General features: G+C 39.2%; 1 protein-coding gene across 9 annotated transcripts in view; it reads left to right on the top strand.

Annotated features, from left to right (window-relative positions):
- LOC134225369 (cGMP-specific 3',5'-cyclic phosphodiesterase) overlaps positions 1 to 2,745 on the top strand; it is a 278,804-nt gene extending 276,059 nt beyond the window's left edge. For all 9 annotated transcript variants that reach the window (XM_062705430.1, XM_062705395.1, XM_062705387.1 and 6 more), the window contains one exon: positions 616 to 2,745. In XM_062705430.1, the coding sequence (XP_062561414.1) occupies positions 616 to 1,106 (491 nt within the window). In that variant the 3' untranslated portion in view covers positions 1,107 to 2,745. The remainder of the gene's footprint in view (positions 1 to 615) is intronic.
- The last annotated feature ends 14,879 nt before the right edge of the window (positions 2,746 to 17,624 follow it).

The following is a 17,624-nucleotide window of genomic DNA, read 5'->3' as shown; positions in this document are numbered from 1 at the left end:
ATGGAGTCTTTATGTCAGGATCAAAACAGAGTTTTGCTTTACTTCTGTCCTAGACTTAATCTGATCTACTGAGGCAATATTATGAACCGATTACTCCGATATTGGACGTCCAGTCTACCATATATTTGTTTTAGAGTGGCCATGACTCCATCGACATTCGACGGATGTAATTGTGGCTTCTAAAGCTTTATCTTTCAAACAATCCCGTAGCCTCAGCATGTTCTCTTCTGGTGAGAAGCCGCATTGAATCGAAACAGAAAGAGCTAGCAGTTTTCAGAATTCCCGCCAAATTCAATGTTTTCAAATCATGCAAGGAATAATTTCCAATGATTTTTTTTTAAAGAAACTGAGCTTGGATACTTATGAGATCTGATTATAACCATTATTTCTTTTCAGCTTCGTATTATTAATATCAAAAAAAAACAATTTATTTAAAATGTTCAGTAGGAAACCAAACAACCATACCAACACATGGCCTTTCCTGTTCAATGTAAAATTGTATTCGTGCTACCTATTCTATATGGCATGATCATAATCAATCGGCTTAACGCGAGTATTCGCACGATCCCATCCTGCGTGCTCTCTGCATCCACCCCTCTCTTATTCCATCCACAGCCGGAAAGGAGGCCCTAGCCGACATCGAATTCACCGTCACCACACTGAACTGTGCCCATCCAGAGGACAAGACTGACACGACGCCGGTGCACGAGCGGAAGCCCCGCTTCAGTAGTCTCCGCAAGACCGGTGCCCTGGGGAAAGCCGTCCGCAACAAACTGTCCAAGTCGGTGTACAGCAGTCAAACCGCTATCGGGAGCACTTCCGCTGGAACCACATCGTCCGGTGAGCGACCTTCATCCGGTATTACGAATTCTTCCGTCAGCTCGTCCAAGTCGCAAGACGACGAAAGGCAGTGCTCCGATGGAGACGGGGGCGATACTAGCAATGAACCCCACTCGGCGTCCACAATCGGCAACAACATCGGGGGATCGATGGGTAATCACGGTGCCACGACGCCGACGGGAAGTCCCGTCGAATCGGAAATAAGCAAATCCTCCGCCCTCGTCAAACCGGTCAAGAAACGGTCCAAACTTTGCATGCTTTTGTGACCGAAGTATTACGAGGGAGATTCCTCAAGCAACAATAACGGCAACAAGGAGAACTCGGTCTAGGCCCCAGCGAGGGTTCTCTTTTCCGCCGTTGGATGGCTGTTCGCTGTTTCCAGTAGATATGTTTAGCTGTGTTTTGCCAGGGAAAATGGCGTCCACCATTGATATTTAGGATATAGTATATGAAACTAAAGAAACACGCAGACATGTAACTTGAAAACCCCATGAAATTAGTGTGCAAGTTAGTGGATAAACCAAATAACAATGTGCATGATGTGTTGTAGTACAGAAGTACCTAGATGTCAATATAAAAGACCCACATTTTTGGAGGAATGTATTTTATATACATGTTTACGGAAATGCAGCATTCTCCCACTAAGGCTGACACTTGCTAAGCACTTGAACTACAAATTTAGGCCGACTGGAAACTTTCTGAATGCAATATCTAGTTCGTAGATGGCAGTTCTAAGTCTACAAGTATCAAGTATCTATAATCTGTCAACAACTATCACGTCTCTGTAAAATAGGAAACAAATCTTAAACGGTGCTTTCTCGACTTAGTGGTAGATTAGACTACTTTTAACTTATGATTCTTTGCGAATGCTGCAAACCTAGGTAATAAGTATGAATAAGCTCTCTCACCTATACTCAATCCGCACACCATTCACAAAGTCCTATGGTACTTATAGTTCATAAAATTTTAAAAGCTTTGTCATAGTGAATAACTTAAAAAATAATAATCTATTACACCCTTAGGGACGTCAATTTACCTTGTTACCTAGAAGAAAAACTTCACACGAACACCTACACACCAAACTTATAGGAATGTAGACGCTATTGTAATCCAACAATCCTCGAAACGAACCTGATATGTGTTGATCGCAGTCAAACCTGAAACTGATCTGGAACGTTACGCTAGTCATAGGTTTAGGCAAATGATTTTAGATTCTAAGTGAGGCTCGCACCGATACTGATAAAGCTCGTTACTTTCAACGAAAGCATGACACGTTTGGTTTACAATCTAATGAAATGTGATGATTATGTTTCGGTGGCTTAATTTATTAGAAGTCTATCAAGGTCAATGCTATGAAGCAAGAACGTTTAAAATACTGCTAGTGACTGTTTTGTGACAATAAACAATCAAAACTACCACTAAAATTTATATCGGTTCATTAAATGTTTCCATTATTCTCATTTATTTTTATAACAGAAGCATGAATTTTTATCACTGTTTATTTTGGAAACCAAAGGAGAATTTGGTTTGTGCTTATAACAACTGTTTTCAAATCTATTAATCAATTTGATTATCACATTTCATTGAAAAAAGAGATTGATTCTGCTGAAATAAATACTTGCATCAGTATTGGATCGCAAATGCTAGTAAACATTGTTACAGAGTTTCAATCGAAAAGGGAAAAAAATCAAATACGAGAACAAAGTTCAAGTAAGATTTGAAGTGTTATGAAACGAAGCAACCTAAGTGAATTCCATTGAAACAAACAAACAAGAAACGCTGTTTTTAATCAGTGTGTCCTTTAATGGTAGGGTTACTATTTTTGTGATTAATTGTTGAAGTGACATAAACAAATGCAAAATCAAAAACGAATGTGTACTTGTAAATAAAAACACTGCGCTGTGATTAATTCTATTTTTATTGAAGAAGTCCTTTCCTCTTAGGTTCATCCACTTTAACCCGTAAATACCCTGGATGAACTTCTGATATTGTATCTCGGGGGTTTTCAGAGGTTATTGCTTGGAATTTATGTCACTTATTCGTGGGACGTAAGACGATTATTTTCTTAAATTACTATTTTCCTATTTTATGCATTGATCTTTGGACATTCCTATATACGGTACATAATCATAGCAATCTAAATTCCCAAATTGGATATGTTATTATTATATGTTCTATAGAATGTTCCCTGAAGTTTAGGTCTTTCAGGCCTCTACTCATAAACTAACATCTAGGGTAAATCCGGGTAAGATGCCACACCTTTTTTTAAATCGACATTTCTCCAAAACAAAACGTTAAATTGAAACTCTTTTTATTGTTTTCGATAGTTTAGTGATCCTCCTAGGGTAAAATGCCCAATAGTGGACCCCCTAGTAGCGAAATTTTGCCCTTCCTGTCATAAGGAGTAGAAATTTTCAACATATTATTTCTGCTTGATATCTAACAACAAGCTCTGCATCCCCTCTTCACGATACATACAAAAAACACCCAAATACACGACGTTATTCGATGAAATTAACATTTTAAACTCTAGCTGAATTCGCCCTATAGTAGACCCACTGGGGGTCCATAATAGGAAATTGCTTCCCTATAGTCGACACTTCATTTGATTTTCATGTCCCGTTTCGGAACGTTCTTCTTCCCTATTATGGACCCCCCAAAATATTCCTATAATGGGCACTCTGGTGTTTATTTTTTATAGAATTGTAAAAAATCATCTAATTTTACTTTCCATAGCATTTCCAATGCATGTAATCAAATCATAGGACTGTAAGGTAGGTTCTCCCGATAGAATTTCATAGCAACATGTTGACATTGTGCTGTAATAATGCAAAAATGGCTGGAGGGTCCACTATTGGTTGGGGATCCACTATTGGGCACTTTACCCTACATTTAGTAGAAATCATTAAAAAATCAAATAAAATCAAACTGTAATGTACTAGGGGGAAAGACGGTTATTGGCAGGGGGGTTTTTGTCGACCAAATTTTATGAAATTTGGCCACAATATTCTTTGATATGCAAAGAATGTTTAGGCCAAATTTGAGCCTAGTCAGTCATAAAAAACCGCGCTGCCAATAATAGAACAAAACCTGCCAAAGCCGTCATTCCCCCTATTTATATTTAAATTTTGAATAAAAAAGTCAAATCAGGGTGAGATGCCGCACGGAAAAATTAGATTATAATTTGTTTTTGGAGTTGAAATTATTTTTTTAGAAAAGCGTAATCATTTAGTGGAAAGTGGGTCAAGATCGCCATATGGGGCAAAACAGTCAGCGTTGATTATGACTTAAGTGAGCATTATATTCACATTATTATTACAAGAGATGATTAACAATAATGTAAAAAGGCTATACAACTGAAAAACGCACTTTGACAACCTTACTTGTTCTTGAAATATTGGTTTTAAGATGGTTTAGTTGAAATTAGAATTTTCTTATAATTTTGTAGTGACATAATTTAAGGTTTGAAGCCAAAATTACTAATTTTTCAGCACAAATTGATATTTACCAAGGCCTTTATACAACTATGGCCTATCTACATTAATAATTTGAGGAAATTCACAGTAATTATAATCGATAGGATATAAATCTTTAGATATACGTCGACTTGGGGCGGTATTGCCAACTGTATTAGCAACAAGGTCATCTCCAGCATTAAGAATCGCCTAACCCTTAAATGCATTTCAAAAATCATATAAATAGTTTCTGCTGAATCTATGATGATTTAAACAACGGTTTTGATTTTAATCGTTAAAATTAACTTTAGGCAAATGCATACATTGACGTAGAGCTAGAGGTCAGCAAATCAATACGGAATACGACATTTTCAAGCAAAACATCATTTGAAAATAATCCCTAGAAGTGCAAGGAATGTGTCACCAGTTCTCAATCAATTCAGCCCACTTTTAATTGAATTTTTGGTCCTCGCTAGTCTTGCCCCGAGAGGGTGGCCATTTCGCCCCATATGATAAATATGCAGCCCATGATCGCATATTTGTAACATTTGCATTTTTGTCGATTTTGAGATAAACCCATGAATCATCTCCAAATTGATAATTCTTCCAGTTGACCAGGTGAAATAAGAAAGTTTGGTCCAAAAAACTCGTAAAAACTACCAAGTTTTTTTGTAACATTAAGCAAAGTGACCGCATAACCGTAACACTGGAAAACTTTATAGCCGGTACGCCATTTACTGTGTACAAAAAGTTTCGCAATTAGTTTGCATTCAAATACCAAGTAATGGAAATGTTTTTACCGAAGATTTCAACTGGATAAAGTGCTTGTGCAATTTTTGGGAATTTTTAGAAATTCATTGAGATTTGCATACTTATGCGTATCACAAACTCCATTTCGTTCCATTTCTCCCATACCTACTTTTGTCGATTGTTACAAATATGCGATCATAGGCAGTATAAGCATCATAAAACACCTTTTTTAAACTTTTTTATATGATACTTAAACGTCATTAATCAATGTTTATTGATACGATACGGGGCTCTCCTTAAACGTGCGGTAAAATGCGCGGCTACAAAGCAAGACCATGCTGAGGGTGGCTGGGTTCGATTCCCGGTGCCGGTCTAGGCAATTTTCGGATTGGAAATTGTCTCCACTTCCCTGGGCATAAAAGTATCATCGTGCTAGCCTCATGATATACAAATGCAAAAATGTTAACTTGGCTTAGAAACCTCGCAGTTAATAACTGTGGAAGTGCTTAATGAACACTAAGCTGTGAGGCGGCTCTGCCCCAGTGTGAAACTACTCGACATTACGCAGTAGCGAGCACAACCAAGATGCAAGAGACTCTCCGGCAATCCCAGGGTCGGCTAACTACTGGGTAATCAAGGGTTTTTCGCGGTAAACAAAAACTAACAACACAGAACTTTCACTTTTCTTGTATATAATTTATTGATTCCTAATTGTGGCGTGTGCGTGTTGTTCTGTGTAATAAATTTGTGTTAATTTGTTAAGTGTGACCTATTTTAAACGTTGGTACCGGTACATACCGCTGGTACTCTCGATGTTGAGGCCGGAATAGCCGGCACAGCGACTCCAGTCCAACTGTGCGGCCAGGAATCTCGCCGGAATAGCGATGCGAGCGTCGATACGGACGATTCTCGTCCGACGGGGCCAGCGGACGTTGCTGGACGATGGTGGGCAGGCGTCTTCCCTCGTAGGCGCGATCGACCGGCCGTGGCTTAGCCACCTTGGACGGCCGAGAGGGGAACTCCTCCTTGACGATTAGGGCCTACGGCCCGAGGAATCGTCCGGTGAAGGACGTTACAATCCTTGACGGATTAGGCGCGGAAGTCAAATGACTTCGCGAGCCGAACCATGTGCTGGACGGAAAAGCAGTCCGAAAACGAAAACGAGACGTAGGAAAAGAGAGGTCCTGAACACTTTTTCCCAACTATTAAATCTAGCTCCTGCTAGAAAGGGGGGGGGGTTCACTCACTTTATTACACTGCACTTTGAAATTCACGTCGTCAGCACACGGACGCCTGTTTTATTAAGAGGCCGAAATTGGGCAATGGCTACTCTTTTATAACAAATTCCCACTTTATTTTCCCGCTATTTTCTATCCATTTTCCGTCAACATGACATTTGCTTCCATAATGATGCCATGTTGAATAATTGGTAGCATGTTCATTCTTTTACAGCGGCACAATCCCTAACGCTTCTGTGGTAGCATCTACTGTTATTGCACAAGAAACGTGAAGGTTCCGACAAAACATCATAAAAACAAAACAAAAATCAACAATTTGTAACCAAACGGTTACAAGTGTGGGGATGTAATGCCAATAAGAAGAAGAAGAAGAAGAAGATTATACGTTTATGTCAAAGGCAGGTCATCATAAAGTTTTTTCATAAAGTTTGCCTAAAGATGCCAAAAAATGTTGCCGAAGAAGGTACGTAGCTGGAAGGTCTACAAAAAATGGTATTACGTTTCGAAAATTGATTGATTGAAAAAAAAAATTGATTGTACAAACCATATGCAAAAAATCAATGTTTCTGCCAGCACTACCGGACAACCTATGGTCGAAGAGCAAACCCCATCTTCCTTCTTGTCGGATATTTTTTTTTTGTGAAAATTCCGAATAGCTCGCATTAGCTTTAAAGCCCTATAAGATCAATTATTTTGAAATAACACTCAGTTTACACAGCTCATCAAGATTTTGTCCCTAACACCAAATAAAGTGTCCCTAGTAGATTTTTGCTTCCTGAATCCGAATCTGATTTCAGATTTTCTCTAACACGTCGAGATTTTGAGATATACCTCAATAAATGTCGTAAAATCAATGATTTTGAGCATTTTAGAAAAGTCATCGTTAAACCAATAGAAAAAAATACTAGTCAATCAAGGTCCAAAATGGATCACAAACATCTAATCTTTCGAAATGTGGTGCATTTTGAACAAGTTAAACATAATAAGTGTGATTTATCTACAATTTTAGTAAGTGTAAGTTATTTAAAAATATGTTTTATGCAAGCCTTTTCGAAGACTTGTATACAATCCTGGTAATTATCTGTGAACGGTTTTGAGAGGAAAGTAAAAAGAATTCAATATAATAGTTTGTCCAAGCAAAAAAAAATGTTTTCATTGAAGTAAGTTCTATTGAATGTAAATATGATATTGTATTTCCTCTGGCGCGATAAATTTTCAATAATTGCTCAAGTGATATGGTGTATTTACTGTCAATTGAAGCTCCTTTATTATGTTCATTCGAATAAAGCAAGTACGAGAACTGTACGCAGTTCTATATGTTTTGATTATTCCTGCTATTTATGATCATTCCAATATTCCTATGATAGAAATTTGGGTGGAAAATTATCAATTAGCAAAATCAATCAACGAATCGATAAGTTGCATTCGATCGTTCTTGTGTATGATTGCATACAAGCTGAAGCGACGTTGACGGCTACGCAACAGAAACCGGAAAACGTCAACAACCTACTGCGTGCGTGGGGGACATTTTATTTGATTCGCGTTGAAAATGCTGCATGGATGTTGCAATAATCCCAATGCAATTTCTTTTATCTATGGTCAGATTATAACAGTGAAACGGGGAAAAGTTTACTAGGGTAAAATGCCCAATAGTGGACCCCCTAGTAGCGAAATTTTGCCCTTCCTGTCATAAGGAGTAGAAATTTTCAACATATTATTTCTGCTTGATATCTAACAACAAGCTCTGCATCCCCTCTTCACGATACATACAAAAAACACCCAAATACACGACGTTATTCGATGAAATTAACATTTTAAACTCTAGCTGAATTCGCCCTATAGTAGACCCACTGGGGGTCCATAATAGGAAATTGCTTCCCTATAGTCGACACTTCATTTGATTTTCATGTCCCGTTTCGGAACGTTCTTCTTCCCTATTATGGACCCCCCAAAATATTCCTATAATGGGCACTCTGGTGTTTATTTTTTATAGAATTGTAAAAAATCATCTAATTTTACTTTCCATAGCATTTCCAATGCATGTAATCAAATCATAGGACTGTAAGGTAGGTTCTCCCGATAGAATTTCATAGCAACATGTTGACATTGTGCTGTAATAATGCAAAAATGGCTGGAGGGTCCACTATTGGTTGGGGATCCACTATTGGGCACTTTACCCTAGTTTTATCAAGCTTTGCTATGTGGTAAGACGCAAAGTAATGCGCCAGAAAAAAAAACTTGGGCTCCGCTCCACTTGTGTGTTGTTCAACATGTTACAGTTACCCGAGCGTATTGTTGAATGATCCGCCAATTCTATACACTCTGATATTTGAGAAAATTTACGATGAAGTTACAAAATGTTTAAGATTCAAGGAATTATTACTTTTATTTACCATATGCCATAGGTTTACCACATACTCTTTTCAATTGCCCCTTGGATTCAGCTGGGGAATAAAATTTAACTTTTTGCGGGTCCTCAGAACCAAATGATGTGTCTTCAGTAGATTTTGTCTCGCTGAATCCGAATCTGTCCTCATATATGCTCTAACACGTCCAAATTTTGAGATATAGCTAGAATCATACCGCTAATTTGAAGAAATTGGCATTTTTTGAAGGACTTTCATGAAGCATATAAACATAATTTTAGGTCAATCAATACGCGAAACGGTATAAGCACATCTGATCTAATGAATTTCCATCAGATTTGTACGTTACAATTGTTTTCTATTCGGTTTTCCTTGAATTTAAGTTCAGTGAATTTAATTTAAAAACATTCCATGCAAGTCTGTTTCAAAAACTTGCATGCAAACGCCATCAGCACCAGTTCGAAGCCACCAAAAATTCAACAACATGCGGCCAGAAGAACTGGGATATGAAAATGTTGAATAAAGTATAGAGATACTTGTCAGTTTGTAAATATATGTTTAACTTGTTCAAAATGCACCACATTTCGAAAGATTAGATGTTTGTGATCCATTTTGGACATTGATTGACTAGTATTTTTTTCTATAGGGTTAACGATGGCTTTTCTAAAATGCTCAAAATCATTGATTTTACGACATTTATTGAGGTATATCTCAAAATCTCGACGTGTTAGAGAAAATCTGAAGTCAGATTCGGATTCAGGAAGCAAAAATCTACTAGGGACACATTATTTTGTGTTAGGGACAAAATCTTGTTGAGCTGTGTTATTATAGCTTTGAGAAGTTTCTTGGAGAGCTTAGCGTGTGGGATTGGATTATACAAATATTAGTCAAATATTGTTCTGCATGATGAATTAGTAAGACAAAACTGTGCATTTAATATAACTATTTGTTTATTTTTGATGTGGTATAAATAATTTTGTTCTTGGTTTTTGACGAGAGTTGTGGGCCGGTCTTTTGCTAGATGTAACTCGATGAACTTGCTCAAATAGAACGAACAATAAATACACCAATGTACAACAGTTTTTAAGAAAATTGAACATCCGAAACAAATCAGGAGTGCTGCAGTAGCAAAGAATCTTTTATGTTTGGGAATCCGTTAGAGCGGTCGGCCCTTACAATCCTAGAAAATAGAATTAAAGGTGATTAAAGTGTTAGTAGGGGAACAGACGGCTTTGGCAGGTTTTGTTCTATTATTGGCAGGGGGGTTTTTGTCGACCGAATTTTATGATATTTGGCCGCAATATTCTTTGATATTCAAAGAATGTTTGGGCCAAATTTGAGCATAATCAGTCATAAAAAACCCCCCTGCCAATAATAGAACAAAACCTGCCAAAGCCGTCATTGCCCCTATGTGGAAAATGCATTTGTGAAAATTATAAAATTTAAAGGGAAACAGGTATTTGACGTTATGGAAACTCATATGTGAATATGTACGTTATGTGGAAGATATTGATTTGAAAAATGTATTGGAGGTAACCACTTTCCCTTCGATGGGACTCGAACCCATGACCCTACAGTACGCTAGAGACTGGTGCTTTAACCAACTAAGCTACGAAGGACCTCCGTCGACCTTCGCAACCTAGCGGCTACTGAACGAGCTCGAGATTCCCAAATTGGACGCATAGTCAAATCACTCGCAATACATTTCTCAAGCCAACACTACCACATGTGTATAGTACACGTTCACATTAGAGGAACGTGAGTATTTAGAATGTCTGGCGGCTGTACACATTCTTCATCAGCAACTGTACTGATCAAGTGAGGTTGTGTAAGCTGTTTGCCAGTCGGTCGTCAAGCTCATACCCGACCGCATTGCGTAGGCAAGAGCACGCAACTCAGGTTCAGTTCAATCAAAGTTAATTGCTTATTTCCGGGGATTAAACCACCCGACTTGGACGTTAATTTACAATGTTACTTTGGTGCGTCGCAGCATGCGTGAAAAAATAAAAATGACAGTTGTGCGTTGCTTCCGTATCGAGTGGTGTGCCCCCGAAAACGCGAGCACTTTGAAACCTGGATTCTGTCAGGAGTGACCTTAATGAGTGCCAATAATTCCAATGTATCAAAGCCTACATTGATTAAAAGAAGTAAATATTTTCTACCTCTTGAATGTCAAAAAGGAACTCACCAGGCCGCCATTATCGAGCTAAAAATACTGAATAACCCAAGTTTGTACCACCTACGAATTTGTGCATATTGCTCAATGCTAATGCTAATGGATGGCTGTTTGAATCTCTAACAGTGATGGCGCTCCGGTGTTGACGCGCGTTACACGTCGAATCCTGCGCAGATCATGCTGAGGTGGTAATGGCCTGGTTGGCACTTAAAATAGGGTCGGCCAATAACTGACCATTCGCGTCTTTCACAGGCATCGTTGCATTCATCTTCGCCCCGCTTAAGCGTTGTGAGATATCGTAGAGGAGGCGAATGTCCCTGGTTGCTGTGGCTCTCTCTTCCCCTCGTCGGCAAGCGAGTCCGCCCACGCACGCTTGTCCCGTCGACAAGCATAATAGGGTAAATTTTTTTTTATTAGAAGCTTTCATTCTTGGCGCTTTTTTTTTAATTTCTAGTTTTTTGTAGTAAGGAGGAATTTCAGCAGGAATCATCGGAGGAATTTCTGGAAGGAATTCTTGAAGAGTGTCTGGAAAACCTTCCAGAAGATTTCCTGGAGGTACTTCGAATAAATCTCCTGTGGAGCTTTCGGAATAATTCTTTGAGGAACTTCCGCATGAATTCACGGAGGAATTTCAGAAAAAAAAAACGCCGGAGAAATTCCTTTGTGGAACTGCTGGAGGATTTTTTTATTCATATATTTATTTAGTAGGCACTCCGTGCTCTTAAATGCTACTGAACAGTGATCTACTGTAGTATTCTGTTGTACAGAATCTACACGGAACCGCGAAACCTGAGACGAGACCTGCAAAGACGGCTTCTTTTTCTTTGTTTTGACACTTGTTCTTCTTTTCATCACAGTTGATCATCGATTCTCAACTGTTTCCTTGAGTGTTTCACCTAAATCCCGGGTAGAATCTTCTGAGCGCAATAAAAGTGTTTGCATTTAAGGATTTATAATCTTATTTTTAAAGAGATTTTCCTATCGGGAATAAAACACGTATTCATAACTGTGCAATATAAAGCTGTCCGGCTATTCTAGAATACTTTTCAAAGTGAAAAAGTACTCGTAAAACAAAATCATTCGGAATACTTTTTGAGGGATACCAATACTTTCACACAAAAAGGTGCTGGTTGCATCTGACAATTCGTGACAGCGCTTGCTGGTTGCAGATGAAGTTACATTTTTTCATCTTTACAAGTCCCGTCCCAGCGCGAAACAACTCACTTTATGGTTCCTTTCACTCAAATCCGCCCTTGCGTGGAAGAAGCCAAAAATAAGTTAAATGCGAAAAAATCCGGTGAGTAATTTGCCTTTACTCCCGTATTGAATTTTCACCCACTATGAAGTTTCACCAACTCAAATTTATGTTATTTTCACTCACTCGAGACTATGATGAAAACAACTCAAATTTAGCTTCTTCCACGGAACAGCACACGTTGGGTCGATGCAGCTCTCTTTGTTTATAATATCATTCATGAGAGGGAGTGGGAAAACTACCTAAGTACCTACTATTGAGTTAAAAATTTGAACTTCGAACTCAAAGTTGAGTTCTTTAAACTTTTTTTTCAGGTTCTTTATTTTTTCTGTGTATGGATACCCGCTGAGACGAGACCTGCAAAGACGGCTTCTTTTTCCTTGTTTTGACACTTGTTCTTCTTTTCATCACAGTTGATCATCGATTCTCAACTGTTTCCTTGAGTGTTTCACCTAAATCCCGGGTAGAATCTTCTGAGCGCAATAAAAGTGTTTGCATTTAAGGATTTATAATCTTATTTTTAAAGAGATTTTCCTATCGGGAATAAAACACGTATTCATAACTGTGCAATATTAAGCTGTCCGGCTATTCTAGAATACTTTTCAAAGTGAAAAAGTACTCGTAAAACAAAATCATTCGGAATACTTTTTGAGGGATACCAATACTTTCACACAAAAAGGTGCTGGTTGCATCTGACAATTCGTGACACCGCTTGCTGGTTGCAGATGAAGTTACATTTTTTCCTCTTTACAAGTCCCGTCCCAGGATACCCGTAGTAACGAGCCTGGAAAAACAAAGAGACGCAATACTACTACCTTTAACAACCTTGTGCTCGATTGGAACAACTGATTTGACAGCAAATGCGCTGTTCCAATTTTGACACTTCATCTCTTTGTTATGAGTGCAGCCTCTTTAACCCGTAGTTCGATATTGTTGTCGTTGCCGATATTAGCGTGAGTCCTCGTGTCCATTTGTCCATATGGTGAATCCAATGATCGTTGCTTTGTTCGGTTGCCATTTCTCGAAGTACGTTGGAGGAATGCCTTCGAGATCAGTTTTATCATTTGTTGTCTGGCAGACATGTCCGTGAGGCGTGACTCCAAACGCCACCGTTGGGACTGCGCTGCCGGTGATTGCCGAGGCTTTGGTGAAGGGGATGGGAATCGAGCCCATGTTCATTCACTTATAAGGCGAACGTATAGCCAAGTAAGCTACGGGGCCACATGCCGGAAAAATTCCTTTGAGGATCATCCGGAGAAATTCCTTTGAGGATCTTCCGGCGGAATTCTTTTGAGGAACTACCGGCGGAATTCTTTTCAGGAACTTCCAGGGGAATTCCTTTAAGGAACTTCTGGAGGAGTTCCTGAAGTAACTTCCGGAGGAAACCGGTATATCGCCCGGGTTTACCCTATAAATATTTTTGATATAGTACATGCTCTCAACGGCCCAAATATCAAAATTTCTAGCGATTATTTAATCAAATTGGACATGCTTTAAACATATGTTCTATTCCAGGCAATCCAAGAATTCCAAGAACTGGAGTACAGGCCGTAAGATCAATACGCGTAATGAAAGATCTCTTTGCTCCTTCCAGAAGAGCAACATGTTCTTGGTGATCATTTCAACCAAATAACATATGAATGAAATGCATGTTTCTTTCAATGCCATCCATTCCACGAATTGGAGTACATGCCTCAAGGTCAATACGAATAACGAAATATTTGCTTCTTCTAGAAATCCAACTTGCTTTTAGAAATGAATCAAATTAAGTAGGATTTGATTTCTTGTTTGATGATTATCCAATTTGGTTCTATGGATGAGCAAGGGGCCCTCCTTAGCCGTGCGATAAGACGCGCGCCTACAAAGCAAGACCATGCTGAGGGTGGCTGGGTTCGATTCCCGGTGCCAGTCTAGGCAATTTTCGGATTGGAAATTGTCTCGACTTCCCTGGGCATGAAAGTATCATCGTGTTAGCCTCATGATATACGAATGCAAAAATGGTAGCTTGGCTTAGAAACCTCGCAGTTAATAACTGTGGAAGTGCTTAAGTGAACACTAAGCTGCGAGGCGGCTTTATCCCAGTGTGGGGATGTAATGCCAATAAGAAGAAGAAGAAGAAGATGAGCATGGACCATTTACAAAAGAGATTAAAGTTCTTTGGGTACTCGTGATGATCATAAGGCCTAAACCCCAGTGATTTTTCGAATTAACTGATAAAGAACAATTGTTGAACGCTCATCCAATTCAATTCTATGGATCAAAATTAGCATAAACGATCAAAAAAGGCTAACAGCTCTTAAGAAGCTGGAAGTCAATACTTCAGGTAATTTTTGGTTGAAGTGGGATGCAACAATAGTTAAAAATACATCCATTTTTTTAACTTGGCCATGTGCTCCAGGAAATTTTTGGATGACTCTTTGAATCAAAAAGGGCTCAAACCGTTGTTAAAAGAGAAAACAGATATGCGTGTAGACTTTAAGACCTATACTCTAAGAATTCTTGGGTGACCTGGAACCGAACGGTTATTGAAAGCGACTCAAGGCATATGGATTAAAAAGAGCAGGAACCATTTAAAAAACAATACGCCTTAGTTATGCGTGTATAGATCCGAGGCTTATATACCAGTAATTCTTGGAGTACCTGGAGGGGAATAGCTATCAAAGGTATTTAATTACCGTCGTCGGGGCTGCCAACGGTTCTGGTGGGTAAGAATGGGTGAGAATGGGCTATAGCCCGACCTAGAATCAGCTTAGCCCCCCTAGAATTCCTACAACTTTGCATGAGTATGGCACATATCTAGCGCTCTGATCATATCTGGGCGTAACTGCAGTTGAATATATTTTATCATGTATACTAACTTCAAAAAATTGATATATCTTGGGTTGGGAATGCTAAACACGAAGGATATTACGCTCCCTTTATTCTCAGCCACACATATAATTGCTTAAGGTGAATTCTAAAGTACCGGAGGTGAGCCAGCCAAGAGCTGATAGCCTCCCTAATGAAGATACAAAAAAAAATTCTAAAGTAGATTACACTTTCGGAGGCACATAACTCGTAACAACACAACTCGTTTTCAATACGCACAAACAAGTTTTTTAGATGTGCTTATCACCTATGCATTGACATTTGTGCTGCCAAAATGAGAAATGAGCCAAGGTAGGCGATAGGACGGGCATGGTTACAGTCATTTTGGGAATCTGGCGATATAAATGTTGAAGTTGGAACAGTATTTTCATGCGGATTCAATGCTGATTGAATAAATAATAGAAGTAACAGACTAACAGAACAAATATAACAGCTGAGATTTTGATTGAATAAAGAAAATTCAAGTAAAATAATAAACTGCCTGTAATACGTCTTCTTCTTCTTCTTCTTCTTCTTTTTGGCATTACATCCCCACACTGGGACAGAGCCGCCTCGCAGCTTAGTGTTCTTTAAGCACTTTCACAGTTATTAACTGCGAGGTTTCTAAGCCAGGTTACCATTTTTGCATTCGTATATCATGAGGCACGATGATACTTTTATGCCCAGGGAAGTCGAGATAATTTCCAATCCGAAAATTGCCTAGACCGGCACCGGGAATCGAACCCAGCCACCCTCAGCATGGTCTTGCTTTGTAGCCGCGCGTCCTACGAAACGGCTAAGGAGGTCCCGTTGAAGTATAAGATCAACAACTCGACTATTACCCAAATATCTATCAGCTAGTAAGTTTGTGCCGAATATATTTCATCTTTTATCGTTTATGCAGCTGTTATAGTCATAAAACAGCTTTGTCTAAGTTAGCAACCCAGCTTACCGGTTAAGAGCTCATGTATGCAATTGAGTTGCTTGTTAGCAACTTCTCATATTACGGTGAGTAGCATGGCGCTATAAACACAGATTGCACAACGTTTAAGTAAACCTTATACTGCTTCTTTTAAATAGCTTATCAGTAAAGGTGCACAGCGGGCAAGGTGGATCAATAAGGTGGAAGATTACTTGCGGACCCTTCGTAGACTGGGTGGTTGGCGACGTGTGGATCGGATCGAGCCGAATGGAGAAGACTCTTATATACCGCACAGGCCACTTCGGCCATAGTCTGAATAAATAAATAATAATAATAATAATGAGGAGTAATCAAAACTTTAGGATCCAAACACATTATATCGGAATATAATTTTACTTGTCATAAGACGAGTTAATACAATCCCATTGAATTCCACCACTTTATTGTATCTTGACAGATACGTATTTCGACCTCAACAGTAAGGCCGTCTTCAGTGTCTCGTACTTGACTCGACTCGAAGTCGTATATCACTTATACACTTTGCTTTTAAAGATCAAATAAAGAAAGAGCCATTTTCAAAAAGACATAACAGTCCTTTGGTTTCACATGAAAACCTGACATTATCTTAAGTCTCCAGAGAAATCTTCAATGACCTGAAACGGAACAGTTATTGAAGGCGAATCCAATTTGGTTATATAGATCAAATGAGGCATGAACCATTTTTAAAAAGGGATAACACCTCTTTGATTACGTGTGTAGACTTTAAGGCATATATTCCAGGAGAATCGTGAATTACCTGGGACGGAACAGTTATTGGAGGCATATCCAGTTTGATATCGCTTTAAAAAAGATAACAACCTTTTGGTTGCGCGTGTTGGCCTTGCGGTTTATACCCCAGGGAATTATTGGATGGCCTGAAACATTATTGTTATTGAAGGTTCTTCTTCTTCAATGGCTCTACATTCCATTCGTGTAGACCTCAAGGCATATACTCCAGGGAATTCGTGGATGCCGTAATCTGAAAAAGTGTCGTATATGCCATTTTACAAAAGTGGTGTTAACGAGTAGTACTCATCGAGCTCTTTAACAGAAAAATGGAAAACATGTATGTTGTACTTTGCCGCACACGTCACTTTTTTAGATTACGGCAGTCAAAACCTGTACTCGAGAGAATTGTTGGATGAACTGGAGAGGAACAGCTATTGAAGGCGTATCCAATTTTGTTCACTAGATCGAATAGGACAGCCACCATTTTTGAAAAAGGACAAGAGCCCTTGGGTTTATGGATCAAATAGGACATGAACTATTTTTTTTTTAAAAAGAGATACCAGCCCATGGGTTATGTGTGTAGATCTTAAGGTCTTGGTTACACGTGATATTATTATTACCAGACTAAGGCCGGAGTGGCCTGTGCAATATATAAAAGTCTTCTCCGTTCAGCTATGTTCATGGCTGCACGTTGCCAACCACGCAGTCTGCGGAGGGTCCCCAAATCCTCCACCACCTGATCGATCCACCTTGCCCGCTGCGCACCTCGCCTTCTTGTTCCCGTCGGATCGTTGTTGAGATCCATTTTCACTGGATTAATGTCCGACATTCTGGCTACGAGCAGGACACCGCAGTCGTCTGATTTTCGCGGTGTTAACGATGGATGGTTCTCCCAGCAGCTCATGCAACTCATGATTCATTCGCCTCCTCCACGTACCGTCCACCATCCTCACCCCACCATAGAAGGTACGCAGCACTTTCCTTTCAAAAACTCCAATTGCGCGTTG

Source organism: Armigeres subalbatus, chromosome 1, assembly GCF_024139115.2.
Source record: "Armigeres subalbatus isolate Guangzhou_Male chromosome 1, GZ_Asu_2, whole genome shotgun sequence".
NCBI lineage: Eukaryota > Metazoa > Arthropoda > Insecta > Diptera > Culicidae > Armigeres > Armigeres subalbatus.
This window is presented reverse-complemented; position numbering and strand designations above follow the sequence as displayed.